This window comes from Alnus glutinosa, chromosome 3 (assembly GCF_958979055.1).
Source record: "Alnus glutinosa chromosome 3, dhAlnGlut1.1, whole genome shotgun sequence".
Taxonomy (NCBI): Eukaryota; Viridiplantae; Streptophyta; class Magnoliopsida; order Fagales; family Betulaceae; genus Alnus; species Alnus glutinosa.
The window spans coordinates 29,941,046-29,959,533 of NC_084888.1; the positions used below are offsets into that span (position 1 = coordinate 29,941,046).

At 34.2% G+C, this 18,488-nt stretch overlaps 2 protein-coding genes across 2 annotated transcripts; both read left to right on the forward strand.

The window, feature by feature from the left end:
- Positions 1 to 1,818: 1,818 nt before the first annotated feature.
- LOC133863331 (uncharacterized) lies at positions 1,819 to 3,621 on the forward strand. Its single transcript, XM_062299275.1, has 3 exons — positions 1,819 to 2,001; positions 2,346 to 3,362; positions 3,458 to 3,621. Exons 1-2 carry the CDS (start codon positions 1,819 to 1,821, stop codon positions 3,069 to 3,071), a joined length of 909 nt encoding a protein of 302 aa, XP_062155259.1. The 3' UTR covers positions 3,072 to 3,362; positions 3,458 to 3,621.
- Positions 3,622 to 8,528: 4,907 nt separating this feature from the next.
- On the forward strand, positions 8,529 to 16,944 carry LOC133862946 (beta-fructofuranosidase, insoluble isoenzyme 1-like). The gene is made up of 8 exons (XM_062298874.1): positions 8,529 to 8,694; positions 13,438 to 13,602; positions 14,494 to 14,502; positions 14,621 to 15,477; positions 15,586 to 15,744; positions 16,038 to 16,276; positions 16,400 to 16,493; positions 16,573 to 16,944. Exons 1-8 carry the CDS (start codon positions 8,661 to 8,663, stop codon positions 16,750 to 16,752), a joined length of 1,737 nt encoding a protein of 578 aa, XP_062154858.1. The 5' UTR covers positions 8,529 to 8,660; the 3' UTR covers positions 16,753 to 16,944.
- Positions 16,945 to 18,488: the final 1,544 nt, after the last annotated feature.

Consider the following 18,488-nt stretch of genomic DNA (forward strand, 5'->3'; position numbering starts at 1 on the left):
AGCTACTTTCGAAGGTTCTACACGAAGACTGACCCACCACACCTAGTCGCCGAAATCCATACCGCTCAACTCTAAAAGGAGTTCATAATCGTTGTTAAAGAAAGGTTAGTGCTTTTTTAATGGAGAAAGATTTTTTTTGGGTAGGCGATTTGGGGGTTTTTGTTAATTTAGGGTTTCGGATTTGGGGGTTTTTGTTATTTTAGGGTTGTAGGCTTTGGGGTTTTTGTTAATGTTGTTTGTTTAGTCTCATTTTTAATGTAGAAATTGACTACGATTTAAGTATAAAAAAATGTTAGGGTTTGTCGGGATTTGGGGGTTTCAGTCCATGTGTTTTATAATCATTCATGGTGAAGTTTGCTTTGCACGTGGTCCCGATTTGTATCCTTTTTGGCTTTGTTTGTTGTCTGCCGAAAACCTATTTGGTTTGTTAAAGTGCGTTGGGTTTGGTTTGTTAAAGTGGATTGGGTCAATGTGGTTTGTTTTGTTTACTACTTTATATGCAGTGGGTCTCGATTGCAATTGATTTTGGAGCATTATTGGGTCCTTATTTAATATGTCTCTGCATTGGTTAATATGTATGTGTACCTATCAAAAAAAATTTTTTGGCTAATATGTCTGTGCATTGGGCCCTCATGCTTTTGAGTTGTGCTTTTCATATTAGTTGCAATGCCTTATTATAGTGGTCCCCTTGTCCCATACATAATATATTTTTTGGTTTGCATGTGTAGAATGAAGCTGGTCTTTGAGATAAACTATGGGGGTAGGTTTGACAGAAAAAAAATGGATGTATTTATGTGGGGGGTCAAGTGGATGTCCATCCGGATAACGTTGATCCTGATAATGTGTCATTTATCCTGATAAAGTCTATTGTGGGACAATATGGGTATAGTCCAGGTGATTTGATTTACTTTAGGGACCCTACCAAAGATCTAGTGGATGGTCTACAACTAGTATCCTCGGATTATGATGTAGCTTATATGGTTGCCAAACATGTGGATACTCCTATTGTAGTCCTTTATATTGTTTCTTTCCAAAATGATAGAGGTGGGGATGGGGAAGATTGGGAAAATGATGAAGAGGGAGATGATGGAGATAGGGTTGATTTAAATTATCCATGATGGGATGATAAAATCAGTGATGATGACGATGTTTTTGAAGAAGATTATTTGGTGGATAGTGCTGGCCCCTCAACAATGCCAGAAACTGATGAGGGCGTGGAGGGTAAGGGTGGGGGTGAGAGTGGGTACTTTGGGTGATGGTGATGGTGATGGCCAGAGTGGGCCATCTGGTATGAAAATGTCATCAATTGAAGATGTTGAGGTAGATGAAAATGACTCTGAGATTGGTAGAAGTGACATCCTATTGTCACCACCTGTCAGCGATGAAGAGGATGGTGGGATTTCATCTCACCTTGATGTGGAGTTCCATGAAGTTGACATAGTCAATCCAAACCTGAAGCTTAGAATGAAGTTTGCTAACATTCAACTATTTAGAGAAGCTGTTAAGCAATACAATGTGAGAAGGGGAAAGGACATAAGGTTTGAGAAAAATGAAAGAGCCAAGTGTGTAGCAGTGTGTAGAGATCCAGGTTGTGGTTATAGAGTGTATGGTAGACAGATGGCGACTGAGGCATCATTTGAAATAAGGTCCTTAAGACCTAAACATTCTTGTACTCGAGTATACAAGAGCTCAATTATCATTTCGAGGTGGATAGCAGATAAACTTTATGATAAGTTTAAGGTTCAACCAGACATGTCACTGTGAGTGATACAAGATGAAGTCAAGAGGAAATGGAATGTTGAAGTCAGCAGGAGTCAAATGTATAGGGGTAGGAAGAAGGCAGAAAAGAAGATATACGGTGGTCTGGGTGAACAGTATGGCAGGCTGTGGGATTACTGTGAGACTTTAAGGCGTACTAACCCAGGTAGCTGTGTAATGGTGAAGGTTGAAAGACCAAACCCTAATTTGCCTGCTAAGTTTCAGAGACTCTACTTGTCCCTTGTAGCCATGAAGAAAGGGTTCTTGGAAGGTTGTAGGCCGGCCTAGACGGGTGCTTTCTAAAAGGACCTTACAAGGGAATACTATTGGTTGCGTTTGGTCGAGATGCCAACAACAACATGTACCCAATTGCAATCGCCGTTGTAGAATCTGAGACAAAATACTGTTGGACCTGGTTCCTGGAGTGCCTTGTTTCAGATCTTGGTCATCATGAGAGACACACTACGCCTACATTCATTTCTGATTGGCAAAAGGATAGTTATATTACTTGCATAATTTTACATATTACTTTTTGCTATTTTTTTTCTACATATAAACTTACCCTTTTGCACATTGGATTGATGTAGGGTCTTGTGCCAAGTTTTGATGTTGTTATGCCAATGGCGGATCACCGAATCTGTGTAAGGCATTTATATGCCAACTTTCGAGATAAAGGATTTCCGGGGGTGGCCTTGAAGGAATTGTTGTGGAATGCAGCATTGTCTTATACTGAGGTCGACTTCAGATTCCAGATGGAAGAGATTAAGAAAGTCAATCCTGATGCCTTTGACTACCTAGACAAGATTGACCCCAGCGGATGGTCAAGAGCATGGTTCAGCGACCATTCTAAATGTGACCTCCTTGTCAACAATACATGCGAGTGTTTCAACTCATACATCCTGAAGGCACGTGACAAGCCAATTCTGACAATGCTTGAGATGATTAGGAAGCAGCTCATGAGAAGGTACCAACTTAAAAGAGATGGCATCGCCAAATTGAAGGGTAAGTTGTGCCCTAGAATTGTTGAGAAGCTTGAGGCCATTGGTGAGTCTGCATCGGACTGCCTATCCCGTTTTGCTGGTGATGGCATATTTGAAGTAGAGCAGGGAAGAAGGCAATATGCTGTGGATTTGAGGAGGAGGACATGTGGTTGCAGAAAGTGGGAGGTGACTGGGATCCCATGTGCACATGCACATTCTGCCATAACATTTCATGGGCATAAACCGGAGGATTATGTAGATCCATGTTATAGCATTGAGATGTATAAGAAGGCTTATGCTCCCATCATATATCCAATGCCTAGTGAGGAATAGTGGGTAAAGACTGCGCATGATGTATTGGATCCACCTAGATCAAGATCGATGCCAGACAGATCTCGAAAGGCCAGAGTAAGAGGTCCTGATGAGTCGAGAGTTCCTCAGAATCCTTATAGAATGAGAAAGTTTGGATTGAAGAGTAGATGTGGGTTTTGCAAGCTGGTTGGACACAACAGCAGGATCTGTCCAAGGAAGAAGGAGCAGGCATCTAATTACAGGCAGCCCTCGACAGAAGTTGATTTGCCTACTCCACTCCCAGCTAGTTTGCCCACTCCACTCCCAACAAGTGTAAGTCTCACTAACCAATATAGTTGTATAATAGTTGATGTGCTATTTTATTTGAGTATTGTATTATTTGATGTGTTATTAATGTTGGCCTTCAGAGCCAAAGCGTTGGATGTAGCAGTAGTACAAGGGGAGGTGCACAACCAGCCCCCAACAGTCAAAGGGGGGGTGCACAACCAACCCTCAAAAAAGTAGGCAATTTATTACAAGCAAAAAATTCAGGTTAATTACTTACTTGGGGATGATACTAATTAATCACATGTCTGTTTTGGTTCTTAGAAGGGTTTAAGGACAATTACTGGTGCTACACAGCAACCCACTGCCCCACCTATTGCAACAGTTGAGAGACATTCGATACTTATCTTACTTTAGTTTAGTTTTAAAAATGCATCCTACTGTTTATTTATCAATATCTCATATTTAGAACTTGGCAGGAAAATCATGTTGAACTTAGAGTGCCCAGCTCTAACAGGCACCCGCTAGCACCTAGACCACCTCCACCTACTACAACAGTTGAGAGGGATTTGGTACTTATCTTAGTTTAAGTTTAGTTTTTAAAATGCATCCTATTGTTTATTTATCAATCTCTCATATTTAAAACTTATGGCAGGAAAATCCTGTTGGACTTAGAGTGCCCAGCTGGAACAGGCAACCGCCAGCACCCAAACCATGCATACCAGTTAGAAGAGTGTCTAATCGAATCAAGGCCATGGTGCAGAGTGTTCCGATTGAAAAGGGTCCACCTGTTTGGATTGACCTCACAGCTAGGACTAGTATTGATGGAGGAGGGAGACTATTTGGGTTGACCCCAAGAACCCCACAAGTTGCAGAACATGGTGCGGAGACAACATCCTCAACACCGGCAAAAGGAAAAAGGATCGCCCATACCATTGAAAAAGGATTACAGATAATGGAGTCAAAGCCAAAAAGGAAAAGACCAGAATGGAAGCATTGAAGTTTCTAATATTGGACATGTTTTTGTTTTTTGGAATATAATGGCATTTTGTATATAGGAAAGGGTTGGACATGTAGTTTATGTAAGTAGTTTGAATTGCATGTTGATTTGTTTTGGACAGATTTTGGTAAATGGGTTTGGACAGATTTTGGTTTATGGTGTGGTAAATGCATGGTATTGGTGAATGCATGGTTTTGAATCTTTTGATATGTAGGTTTTGGTAAATGGGTTTGGACAAATTTTGGTTTATGGTGTGGTAAATGCATGGTTTTGGTATGCATGGTATTGGTGAATGCATGGTTTTGATATGCAGGTTTTGGTAAATGGGTTTGGACAGGTTTAGTTTATGGTGTGGTAATTATACTTAACACAAAATTAGAGTGGACATGCTTGGCTACAATATCATACAACCGGACTCAAATAAGTTCAGGTTCAACACATAAAGTAACATTTAACACCACTCTAAACAACAGCACCATAAACACATACAAAAAATGGATGATGTGTACAAAATAAAATCACCATAAACATCACCATAAACCCTGCCCAAAACAACATCACCCTAAACCCTAAACATCATCACCCTAAATCTTCATGGCAACAACATACGATCATGTTTGGAATCGAATACACCCTTTGATTCTGATCCAACCATAAACAGATACACAATCATTAATATTCATGTACATACAATTATTGTCTTATAAATCTTCTTCATTGTTTGGTAATTGATCCCCTGAATCTCGATTTCTTTACAAAGGGTAGCATTTTCAATCTCCATATTTGCCCTCGACTTTGCAACTTCAGCTTCAACTATAAGTCGGCATCGTTCGGCTTCCTTTATCCCCATATTCGCCTTCAACTTTGCAACTTCAGTTTCAACCATTGTACGACATCGTTCAGCTTCTTGAATCAAACTTACATGCCACTCACGCAAACGACCTACCCTCTCTCCATGTAAACACATTTTGGGATCAACCCATTGCCAAAAACCACAAGCTCGGTTTATCTGCAAAACGATAACAAAAAATAAATAAATAAATAAATAAAATAAAATAAAAAATAAACAAACAAAAACAAAGGTTATTTTTGGCTTATGTTATTTAAAAATTAATCGTCATACGTTATTTATCCACTTTTCCATATCATTTCAAAACTCATTAATCTTCAGAAAATTATCAAAGGATAATACATGCTCCAAAAAAAAAACTACAATAGTTGTTAACGAATGGAGCCATAAATAAATAAATAAAAACATACATTATATACCCTAAGCCACAACTTGACCTTCATAGTACAGTAACATTTTCAACTAAAAATTTGAAACGTTACTGTCAAATAAAAATCAACCCAGTCCATTTTTTTTAAATTTTTTTTTTTCATATAAGTACAGTAAAAGGTAGAATTGAACTAAGCAGCATTGCTCTTCTTAAAAATGGCTATAGATTTTCGGTTAACAGATATGCGACATACCCAGCTGAAAATATACACTTAAAAGTCTAAACCCTAAATTACCTTGTAATTCTGGCATTTTACAAACCTTTTACCAAAATTTTTTTCGGTGTAGGAGGTTAACATACAAGCTGGACGCTCGCAATAGCAAATCGGCTTTACTGCAGAAGTTTCCCCACTCCTTGTTGACTCCGACTCAGTAGAAGCAGTACCGGATGGTTGCATCTTCGGGAAATGGTGTGAAACTGGTCAGAAATGTCGAAAATCGGAAGCCCACTTCGAAAACCCTAGTTCTCCTAGTTCTTGCAGAGAGCCGTTGGTGAAGGAGATGAGAAAACTGGTCCCTCTCATTTCGAAAAGTCTAACACGCACGGGGGTATAAAGACTGGATGAGGTGGGGGTATTTTGGGGAGGGTTTTTGTCTTAAACGGTCACATGACTTGCACGTGACCGACTTGCCGTCCAAACGAACGGGCGACTGGACGGAAGGTCCATTTCGTCACACGTTGGCAAGTTCGGAGGGGGTCATGTACCAATTTTTATACATTGGGGGGTAAATCGTCACACCGTAGATAAATCAGGGGGTTAAGTGTAATTATCCCTAGGTTTTTATAGGAAATCTAAGTTGTTCATGCATTCTAGCAGTAATCAAACGTTCTACTCTTAAGATCAAACGATCGATCTATGTTGGTCGAATGATCAACCTTGATGCTGAATGTTCGATGAAGACAATAATTTGCTTAATTAGGGCTTTATTAAGTGATTAGAGTTTTATGTGCTATATTGAAGTTCCGGTTTAGAGAATATCTAACACTAGTGTATGATTACAGTGACGTGAAGGTTAAGACGTTCGAGGGTGAGAAGAATCACCCGAGATAAGTAAATACTTATAGAACTGTTATTTTTCACTGTGCAATATGTTTACAAATTGAGCATACTACTATTTTTTGTTTCAAAATGAAAATATGTCATAAGCCTATTAAATTTACCAAATGTTTAAAAATGCTTCAATTGGATAATTGCATTGTATGACATGGTATACTGTATAATAGGATATCGGCTATGGACTACTATTATATGGGTTTGACCCTATGGTAAAAGAGATTTATTTTTATTACTTGCTCTTGGATTCAATAATTTTACAAATGACCCTATGGTCAAAGTATATATGGGCTTCGTTAGTGGTGTGGATCACCTGAGATTTAAATCTAGTCGAGCCACTATTGAAGACGGTACACGAAAATATTTGGGGCATTGGTATTGTACTACAGGTTTTTTGGGACAGTGCCAACCCTACCGAAAATAGGTTAAAGGCGTGGATAGACCATATTGATGATAGCTATGAATGTTAAATAATCTACTTATTATACATTTTTCCAGTATTAAAATACGAGTGACTTGCTATCAAGATTATTCCCACCTTGCTCTAAAATCCAAACCAATGTTCTCATTGGCATAATAATGCGGTGATACTAACCCTTTTTGTAAAACCTATAATATGGTTGGTTACTCAAGTTTGAGAAATGTGACTTGTCAACAAAGGCACATTGCATAAATAAATTCAATAGTAATTTACTTACTAAGTCGTGGATTTACGCAATTACATTTTCACCTATGGAACACATTGGTCTTTTGCAAATTAACAAGTTACCAGGCCGTAGAGTGAGTATTCCGCTAGGATAAAGATGTCGAGTGAATGGCTCGCACTGTCAGGTTTTGGGTAGATAGATTGTAACTGTTTTGTTAAAGTAATATCCATATGAAAACTCAGAGTCTATACTCGTGATAAATGATACTATTTACAGATATTTTAGCTGTCTCAGATAATTTTGTTCCACTTCTGCTATAGTATACTCTGATAGATTAGTATTGTGTACTGATTTTAGCTAATTACAAGTTAATTAGTATGAAAGTAACACTCAAAATTTAATATTTTAATTATTTAATTTCGGGGGCGTTACACTCAACCACTTCTCGGTTAGCTAAGGGTAGTTTCAGCCACCTCCTATAGCTGGTCTAGGAGTGACTGAACCACCCCCAAATCAGTCATAGGGGGTGGCCTAAAGTACCCATTTGTTCAACGAGGGTGACCAAGCCACCCCAAATAGCCTTAGGGTGGTTTCAGCCACCCTCATTTGGCCATTTGGAGATTGTTTGACCACCCTCTAGCTGGCCATATGGTGATTTGAGCTACTACATATATCTTTTTTTCAAAAAATAATAATAAAAAATTAAATAATATTAATATATAAGGCATGTGACACACATGTTAGTTGCTGATTGGTTTGACATGACATGTCGTAAAACTATTAGACGGAAATACCATTTACGTTTATTGTTGTATACAGGTACCACTAGTGATGCTTTTGAAATAAAGGTAGCCGTTTGAAAGTAGGCTTTAATACCATAAGTACCTCAAAAGCATTTAACCCTTATAATTTTAATAATTAACCTCACTTTTTAATGTGCCCCAAAGGTATAAATTTATACGCGACACAAACATTACAAAAAGTTGATGTGACAAAGTCTCTAATAGCCATTGAATTATTATTATTATTATTTTTTAACAAGAAATGATTCAAAGACTACTAAATCCTATCACGTTAATTTTATAAAATATTTATGTGACGTGTAACATTACCCGATGCCCCAAATTACATTTGAATTATATCTTACCCCTTCTTTGAAACGAAAACCATTAATGGAGAACAAGTTGACTATAGCATCGGCAACCATTTGCAATAAAGAGAAGGCGTCCTTCTTTGGTGTGCTGGCAATCTCAGCCCATTGCGTGATGGTGCTTTATTTGTGGAGATCTGGTGTAGACTAAAATGGACTTGGACGGTAGCAATCGTGGTCTTCTTTAGTGTGTGAGCACGAGGCCTTAAGAATTAATGACAGTCGGCGGCTTCTCTCTTCGATTTGCAGGTTAGAGAAGAGGATCTCAATGTTGTAGATTTGATAGGGAACAGTCCTTGTTTGCTGTTTGGAGGTTCTGTTTGCCGCTTGTCTTGCTCTTCTCCTCCTTTGAATTTCTGTCTGATAACAGCTGATACTAATTGTGAGCTCGACCACCCACTTCGCCCCATTTTTTAATGTTCATAGATACATGGGATAAATATAAAAAAAGCCCATTTAAGGTCCGTTTAGATTTGTGATTTTAAAAAGTGCGATTTAAAATAACGGTTTTATAAAATGTGTGATTTGAAAAAATTATTTTTAAAAACGCAGTTAAGCGTTTGGCAAAATTACAGTTTAACTTTTAAAATCGCAAATTAACCTTTAAAATTTTAAATTTTAAAAAACGCACACTCTTATTTGCGATTTGAAAAAAATATATTTTCTGTGTTTTTAAATTTTAATTTTTAAAAACGTAGTTTCCAAACGATTTATGTTATGCGATTTAGTTTAAAATCTCATTTATTGTCTACGAAATCGCAATCCCAAACAGACCCTAACAACTAATTTTAAATAGTTTTATGAATTTTTAAATGTGCTAAAGTGGCCCACCAAACAATCAAGGTGTGCCAAAAAAGCCATTTGTTTTTTCTTATAATATCCTTATTCTCTTCAAAAACTAAAATAAAAAATCAATAAAAAAACTATTTTTTAAACAAAAAAATAAATCTAAAAAGTTGAAGTAATTAAAAACTTTAAAAATTAATTTTTTTCCTTGAAAAAAAGAAGAAGAAAGGGGTTGCACATGTATATCATGTAAACCATAGAAACTAATTTTGTATTTTTCCTTTTTTTTTTTTTTTTACTAAGAATGACACATGTCATTATTTTATTGGTGCTGACATAAACATTAACGGATCTGTCAAGTGTTTTGACTACTGGAACTAAATTATTTTTTTGGACTACTCTAATGACCTCTGAATTACTTTTATAATGTACGAATCGATTTGTGATTTAGGCCAATTACAGAAAATGATTTTGCATTTATCCATGAAAAAAATAGTTTTTTATTTTTTTAAAACCATAGTTATTTTTTTATTTTTTTATTTTATTTTTCAAGAGAATAAGGATATTATCGAAAAAAAAGTGGCATTTTTGGCACACCTTGGTAGTTATGGGGCTATTATAAAATCAATTGTTAGTTACGGTTTTTTTTTTTTTTAATAATATTTATCCCTTCATAGTATCCCTTAATGTTTCACCTCTTTTTTAATATTGTCCCCAAAATGAAAAAAAATAAAATTTGTAATGTACCCTAACCAAATTTTAAAAAATTTCAATGTTACTCATCGATTACTTGAGTCTGTCTTTTTTGATAGAAATAGATCCACATGCGATGCATGTAGGTTTCTAAGAGAAAATCTTTTCAAAATATTCCTAAAAATACTATTTTCTTTAACAGAAACAAAAAAGTTGGGGGTGGCTCCATTCGGCCGGCTTAGGGTGGTTTGGCCACCCATGGGCACCCCCAAGCCACCATATTTTTTCCAATTTTTTTTTAAATATTATTATAATTTTTTTAAAATTAAAATTTCATCCCAACATGTTATTTTTTTTAAAAAAAAAATAAAAAATAAAATTTGCCCCATTTTATTTTATTTTATTTTTAATTTTACCCTCCAAAATTTTAAATGCCAACTCCCCTCTTGAATATAGAATTATCCAGTTAGTTATAGTATAGGGGCATTTTTGTCTAAAAAAAATGAAAAGCCAAAAATGTCTCTATACTTATAACTAACTGGATACGCTCTAGTTCAATTACTGAATATTCTCCAGTTCAGTTGAACTAGAGAGTATCTACTTTCCTGAATATAATCATCTCACCACGGATTAAAAGATTGATCTTGGATTCTCAGATAACTGAACTAGAGAGTATCTACTTTCCTGAATATAATCATCTCACCACGGATTAAAAGATTGATATTGGATTCTCAGATATCCTGGCTTGTTAGGCCGCAACCTCTCTCTCTATATTTTGAAGCATTTTCACTTCTAATTTTTTTTCTTTTAGCACCTTTCCCTCGTTAGTGGTAAGGACACCTTATATCGAACTTAATTAGGTGGAATAAGAGTGTACCTCAATATAACAATCTTTGTCTTATTATTATTATTTTTTAAATATTGCACATGGGATAGATAGGTGACAATCCCGTTTAGCATGTCGAGTTTGTGTCAATTTATTTGACTCACTAATCTATTTAGGGTCAACCTTAACACGATCCGTTCACTTAAACAAATTAGACTCTTCAATCTTAACACGACCCATTTAAATAAGCTGGTAACACGACACAATCCAGTGCACTTGAGTGAGTGTGCTTGGTATAACCCGACCCGACCATACTTATATAACCCATTTAATAAACATATCGTGTTTAGTTGATCCAAACATGACTTGTTTGACCAATTTATTCAAAAACTAATTCAAATAAATAATAATATATTTGACTCGTCAACCTTATTGGTTTTGTTTTTATTTATTTATTTATTATTATTGTAAAAAAAAAAAAAAAAAAATCTAATTTTATTACGATTCAGCCAAACAGGTTGACCCGAGAGTAACATGTTTATTAAATGGATTAATTCAAGTTGACCCGAACTCAATTATATTAAATTATAATCTATTAATTTTATGTTGAATTTATATAAAATCTTGTAATAGTGTAAAAAATTAAATAGACTAAACAATGTTTAATTAATTGTTCAATTCTCTTTTTGGGTGCGGCTGGTAGGAGCCTAATCAAATGTACGACGCATGCTTTCCTTTGTCCTTTCCCCGTGATTGGGTTGTGATGTCGTCTGCTCATATGCCAAACTGAACTTTGCATGAGCATCATTTCTGATCTTTTTCATTGCCATCATAGCCATTATTGACTCAACTACAGCAATCCACCCAACACCATGTGGGTTTTACTTAGGCTACTTGTGTAGTGCCGTTCTTGGGGAAGCAGGAAGCTCCAGACTGGTTAATTAGGATTGTGACTTTGATGCAGGGTGGTGTATTGGAATTGTAATATAACAAATAAGAATAGAATTACAATTCTTCTTAAACTAAGATTTTATCAATGAATTGTGGAAAAAAGATAGAAATTCACTCCTAGAATATTTCATATTAATAAACCGATCAAAATACATAAACGAACTGCTAAAGCTATCTTATTAGGCTTATATAGAGCCTAAATTCGAAATCTTAAATAATAATAATAACAATAAACACTTTGCGGTAAAAAGAATACAGAAAGATAACCTTTCCCTTGTAGGTGTAGGAATTATGAAATTTTCATGAAATACAAAATTATAGCCCTCTGAATAAGCTTTCAAACGTCACCAAATTTGTCTCAATCCAACATTGAAATCAAAAGATATTTTTTTTAAAAGAAAAAAGGAAAACGAATCTGAACAAAAACTGATAAAATTGGCCTGATGAGACTCACATGATAATAACATGTGCAATCCAAAACTAGCTGAAGGACTTACAAAAAAAACACAAAACTAGCTCAAGGAGATAAAACAACGGCCAGTAGAGGAAGATAGAACTGTTGCGTTTATTCAGCAGATATATCAGTTGCGAATAGAGTACTTTGAACTCTTCTATTGGATAGGAAGCTATCCAGTATCTGTTGTACCTGTATAGATTATAAATATATATTTAAATTTGAAGAAAAAAAATGCTATTTCATATTTTGTGATACATTTTTAATTTATTTTTTATTAATTTGTTGAACTGGATTTGCAGGCATATGCATATATTAGTCATGCAGATTTAATAATTGATTTGATAAAAAGAAGCATATATGGTTAATTTGAACAAAATATGAATAGAAGATGTATCGCGGAATATAAAATAGAATTTATCAAATTTGAATAGTAAAGAGAGTATGCATAAATATTGGAGTAATACATGTGGCTTTTAAAATCATTATTAAATTAAATTTTAATTTTAATTTATCCTAAATCTAATGATAATTTTAAAAATCATATCAATTTATAAGATAAAAATAAAATAAAAAGATAGTCATTACTCGTATAATTGATCGACTGTACTAATATAATTACTGCAATCAGCAATGGAATGCTTTGTTTAGACATCTGAACCCAAAACAAATATATATATATATGCTAATTCCTGCACATGCATTATATGCTAAATTTTTATTAATTATTAATACTAATTATTAATTTTTATTCTTACGAGCAAGACTTATTTTATTAACCACCACATCACTAACCTACAAAAAGAAAAAAGAAAAAAGAAATAAATAAATAACAACAAATCACTTATATATATATATATATGTGAATGTTTCAAAAAAATATACAAAATTAGAAGGAAAGTTTTCTTATTTATATTATAGTACTTTTTTTTACTTATATCAAAATATTAAATTAGTTTTGTTTGTCCCCATATAAGCCGTTATTTATTTCATAATTTTCTTTATTGTTATTGTTATTAAAATAATAATATTATTAATAATCGATTCTCTTTCTTTTTGGTCTTGCTAATTAAGTTTGAAAACAAGATAAAATCTGAAGTAGATTATGAGGATAAGTTTGTTATTATCCAACAAGAACTTGTTATCCTATTCTCAAAAACTAAAGCCACTTTTATCTCTCTCTGTGGCTCTATAAATAACCGGACTTCCTAGTATACTCTCTTACCTTTCTTTTATGATTCTTCTTGTTTTTAGCTTTTGACAATGGATGCTTTCTTTTCAGTCGTTCTCTTATTAGTTTGCTCTCTTTGTATGACATGCAACAATGTTGTCGTCAAAGCGTCTCACCAAGTTTACCCAGAATTTCAGTCTTTATGCGCCGATAAGGTACTGAAACAAGTTCACAGAACAGGGTTCCATTTTCAGCCTCCTAAGAACTGGATTAACGGTAACTTTTTATGCTTGATCTCTAAAGAAACTAATTACTTTTGCTTCTCTTTTTTTCTATCAGTTTATGCATGTTACATTAAATTATGCTACTACATTTTTCAAAAAAAAAAATAAATAAATAAAATTATGTACTGATCATATTTTGACTTGGCCTAGAACTTAGGGCTTAAGCAATTTTTTATATAACTTGTGAACTTGACATGAAATTAGAGGGTTTTTCATTTAATTTAATAGGTCTAGTCTTATACATATATTTTGACACCATCTAAACATCTAATAAAATATTAGAGGTTTAAGGTTTAAGAGTGTGATCCATTTAATTAAATAGATAATCTTATACCTATACTTCAACACCACCCTACCCCGAAATTTACAGAATTAATTGGATTTAAACTTTTATCATGCATCATTTAGAATATAAATATAATTCCTTATCTTTAAAAGCAGATATTTCGGGATCTTAACATATGTTTATCTAACGATAGTCAAAACCTGAAAAAAAATTTTTAGAAAAAATCGAACCTAACAATGTTTATCTTTTAGTTCTATTTGGTTTTTAATATCTAAATCAGTAGATTTGGTTTTGTTAAGAGATCTGTTTTATTATGTTTCTTTTGAGCTTGATTGGGGGAGTCGGTTCCAAATAATATATATATATATTCTAAACTGGAAGATAAGTTTGATTAATAATGAAACCAATAATTAGTCTAATCTCATCTTTAACCAAAAACATTGGAAAATGTAATATTGGAAAATGTTAAGGGAGATTTCTCAGAAAGCTGAAATTATGTAATCTGCCTAGAAAATCTTTTATTAGTTTACTAACTGGCCTTCCTTTTTTGCTTTTCATGGTTTTTCTGATTGACAAAATAATGAACACCAACAACAGATCCAAATGGTGAGTGATTTTGCGACGTTGAACTGCAACTCTATTTCTTTCTTCCCTTTTCCCTTTCCTTTTTATCTCTGACTAGCTAATTAATTTTCTCTTTGTTTCTAAAAATCAATGTAAAAAGGCCCCATGTACTTCAACGGAATCTACCATCTATTCTACCAATACAATCCGAAAGGAGCAGTGTGGGGCAACATTGTTTGGGCCCATTCAGTATCAACGGACATGATCAACTGGGAAGAACTAGATCCCGCCATCTACCCCTCCAAGCCGTTTGATATAAACGGGTGTTGGTCTGGCTCTACCACAATCCTCCCACACAACAAGCCCGTTATTCTCTACACAGGAATTGACACCCAAAATCGCCAAGTCCAAAACTATGCCATCCCGGCAAACTACTCCGACCCATATCTCCGTGAATGGGTAAAGCCCGACGACAACCCCTTTGCGGTTCCCGGGGAGGGGATGAATGCGAGCGCCTTCCGTGACCCAACAACCGCTTGGTGGGGCAAAGATGGGCACTGGAGGACTGTAGTGGGCAGCAAAAGGAAGCAAAGAGGCATGGCATTCTTGTATAGGAGTAGGGACTTTGTGCATTGGGTTCGGGCTCACCACCCTCTACATTCATCAGCCAATACGGGTATGTGGGAATGCCCAGATTTTTTCCCTGTGTCGTTTCATGGGAAAACAGGTCTGGACACTTCAGTGGTTGGGGAAAATATAAAGCACGTAATGAAGGTGAGTCTTGACCTCACTAGGTATGAGTACTACACTGTTGGAAAATATTATCCCCAAAAAGACAGGTTTGTTCCTGATAACACATCGGTTGATGGTTGGAGCGGGCTGAGATATGACTATGGAAACTATTATGCCTCCAAGTCATTCTTCGATGCTGGGAAGCAACGAAGGATTTTGATGGGTTGGTCTAATGAGTCTGACACAGCTCAAAATGATAAAGATAAAGGATGGGCTGGAATTCAGGTAAAAATTGTGTTCATTTATATATATATATATATATATATATATATATAAATATATATATACTTACAGAAACTAATTAACGATATTTTATGTTAATTAATGTTTCAGACTATTCCGAGGATGGTGTGGCTTGACAGTAACAGGAAACAATTGTTGCAGTGGCCTATTGCTGAATTGGAAACTCTTAGAGGGAAGAAAGTTCAGATAAGCAATCAACAAGTCAAAAAGGGAGAGCATATTGAAGTTAAAGGAATAACTGCTGCCCAGGTATGCTACTTCTTACAGAATAAGTTTCTGCAATTACGTGCTAATATATATCTCTGATTTTGCATTTTTATTACACGATGAAAAATAAATCACCCAAAGAAAAGATGAATTGAAGATATGGAAATTAAATGCGGGATAATAAAATATACACAAAGATTTTATGTGGTTCGCTCCGTCTTCAATTTTGAGTTTGTAATAGTCCCCTACTTAATTCAACTTCTCTAAGTAGGTGATAGACTTAATTCAATATAAATATAATTCATTTTTAGTATTATTGTTGATGGTTTCCACAGGCGGATGTTGAAGTTACCTTCTTGTTGCCGAATTTGGACAACGCCGAGCAATTTGATCCTAGTTGGGTTAATGCAGAAGATCTTTGTGGCCTAAAGGGTTCGAAAGCTCAAGGTGGGGTTGGGCCTTTTGGGCTGTTGACACTATCTTCCAAACATCTAGAGGAATACACTCCTGTCTTCTTTAGAGTATTCAAAGCTCCAAACAAGCATGTAGTTCTCATGTGCTCTGATGCAAGAAGGTTTGTGTTTGTAATTGGTTCAGCTAGTTGCTTTAATTTGAAGTAGAATCTTAGTATATATTTCTTTGTTTTCCGTTCTCTTCTCACCCTTTTGCGCTGGTTTTAACTTGATTTCTTGTATAGTTCCTCTTTGGAGAAGAGTGGACTATATACACCATCATTTGCAGGCTTTGTAGACGTTGATTTAGCAGATGGGAAGCTCTCTCTTAGGAGTTTGGTAAGCCCTTATATAAACATATATATTTCGTTAAAATCTCTCTCTCTGAATTAATTTTTCAACTAAATGTTTATTGCAGATCGATCATTCTATTGTGGAAAGTTTTGGAGCCGGAGGAAAAACATGTATCACATCCAGGGTCTATCCTACACTTGCAGTCTTCCATAACGCTCACTTGTACGCATTTAACAACGGGACAGAAACTGTTACCATAGAGAGTCTCAATGCATGGAGCATGAAGAGTGCACAACTGAACTGAAATGATCAAGGAGAGGAGATCGATTATGAAATAATGAAGAATCATTACTCGTTAATATTTGGTTAATTAATTTAGACATGCCGATGTTGTGGATGTTGTTTACATTTGTTTTGCCAAAAGGTTAGCATGTAATAACTGAGAAATTATTTTGCACTCTATCTGCCAATTTAATTTATCGACAAAGGTTTCACATGTGGGTTTCCTTGGTTTATATATATAGTTATTTTGAATAATAATAATAATATATTCTTTTTCTTTTTGCTTTTGGTAATTAAGTTGAAGACAATATAAAATTTAAAACAGATTACAAGAAATAGTTCCTTATTATATATCCAACAAGGAATCGTTGTTGTCTCTCAACGGCTTTTTTAGGAAAGTTTTCTTATTTATATTGTAGTACTTTTTTACTTATATCAAAATATTAAATTAGTTTTGTCCTCATTTAAGTCATTAATTATTTATTTTATAGTTTTATTATTATTTTTATTAAATTATATAACAATTTTTCCAATAAAATAATTTTTTTTAAAAATCAATTGTAAAATCCACAACCCCTAATGTCCTTAACGTGACTCCCATAAATCCAACAGTGGATTTGAAAATGAGATGTGTAAGATATATATTTATAGGAAAATGTTAGATTTACAACACCAATACAACAACTGCACAACAACTCCTCATGTGGTTCCACACACTGGGGTCCACTCTCATATGAGAGAATATTTATATTATTTCAGATATATATTTATATTATTTCTAATTTTGTTGAGATCTTAATTTTGATGAGCTCTTGTTGAAATTAAAGTGTGGGTGATGATCAATTAGTTAACAATTTTTAGTATAATATATATATATATATATATATATATATATATATATATATATATATATATATATATATATATATATATATATATATATATATATATATATAATTAATTGCTGGGCTAGCGGCCCCTCACCTCACTCAAGATAGAACTGTTGCAGTCTCATCCATTCAGCAGATGATTTGAATTCTTCTACAGATGTTGGATAGGATCTAATCACTACTGAAATCGTTGGATAAAGATCATATCTGTTGTACCTATAGAGCTTAGAAATTTATATTGTAAATTTGACTAAAAAAGCTATTTCATATTTTATGGTACATTTCTAATCTTTTTTTAAAAAAAAAAAAATAAACGGTCATACAGATTCAATATTTGATTTGATAAAAAGATGCATGGTTGATTTGCAGATTCAATATTTGATTTGATAAAATGATGAATAGAAGATGTAACACATAATATAAAATTGAATTTCTCTAATTTGAGTAGTAATGAAAGTATGTATAATTGGAGTAATACTCCAAAGTGACGTGGCTTTTAAAATCACAATTAGATCAAAATATAATAGTATTCCATCTCAAATTTAATAATAATTTTAAAAGTCAAAAGATCAAAGAAAGAAAAAGGAAAAAGGTATTACTCGTATAATTAAATTTACTGATATAATTACTGCAATGGAATGCTCTGTTTAAGCAAGTGAACGTTATATATATATGTGTGTGTGAATGTTTTATCAATACTTCGTACCAAGATGATTAGATGCTCAAGCAATGATTTTAGGTTAATTTAAATAATGCTACAAAGTGTCAATCATATCCTCTAGCATGCATCCAAGTTGCATTGAACTAAATCATTGTAATTTACTTTATGTAAAATTTAAGATGTATAGGGCAAGCAAAGAACGGAAAA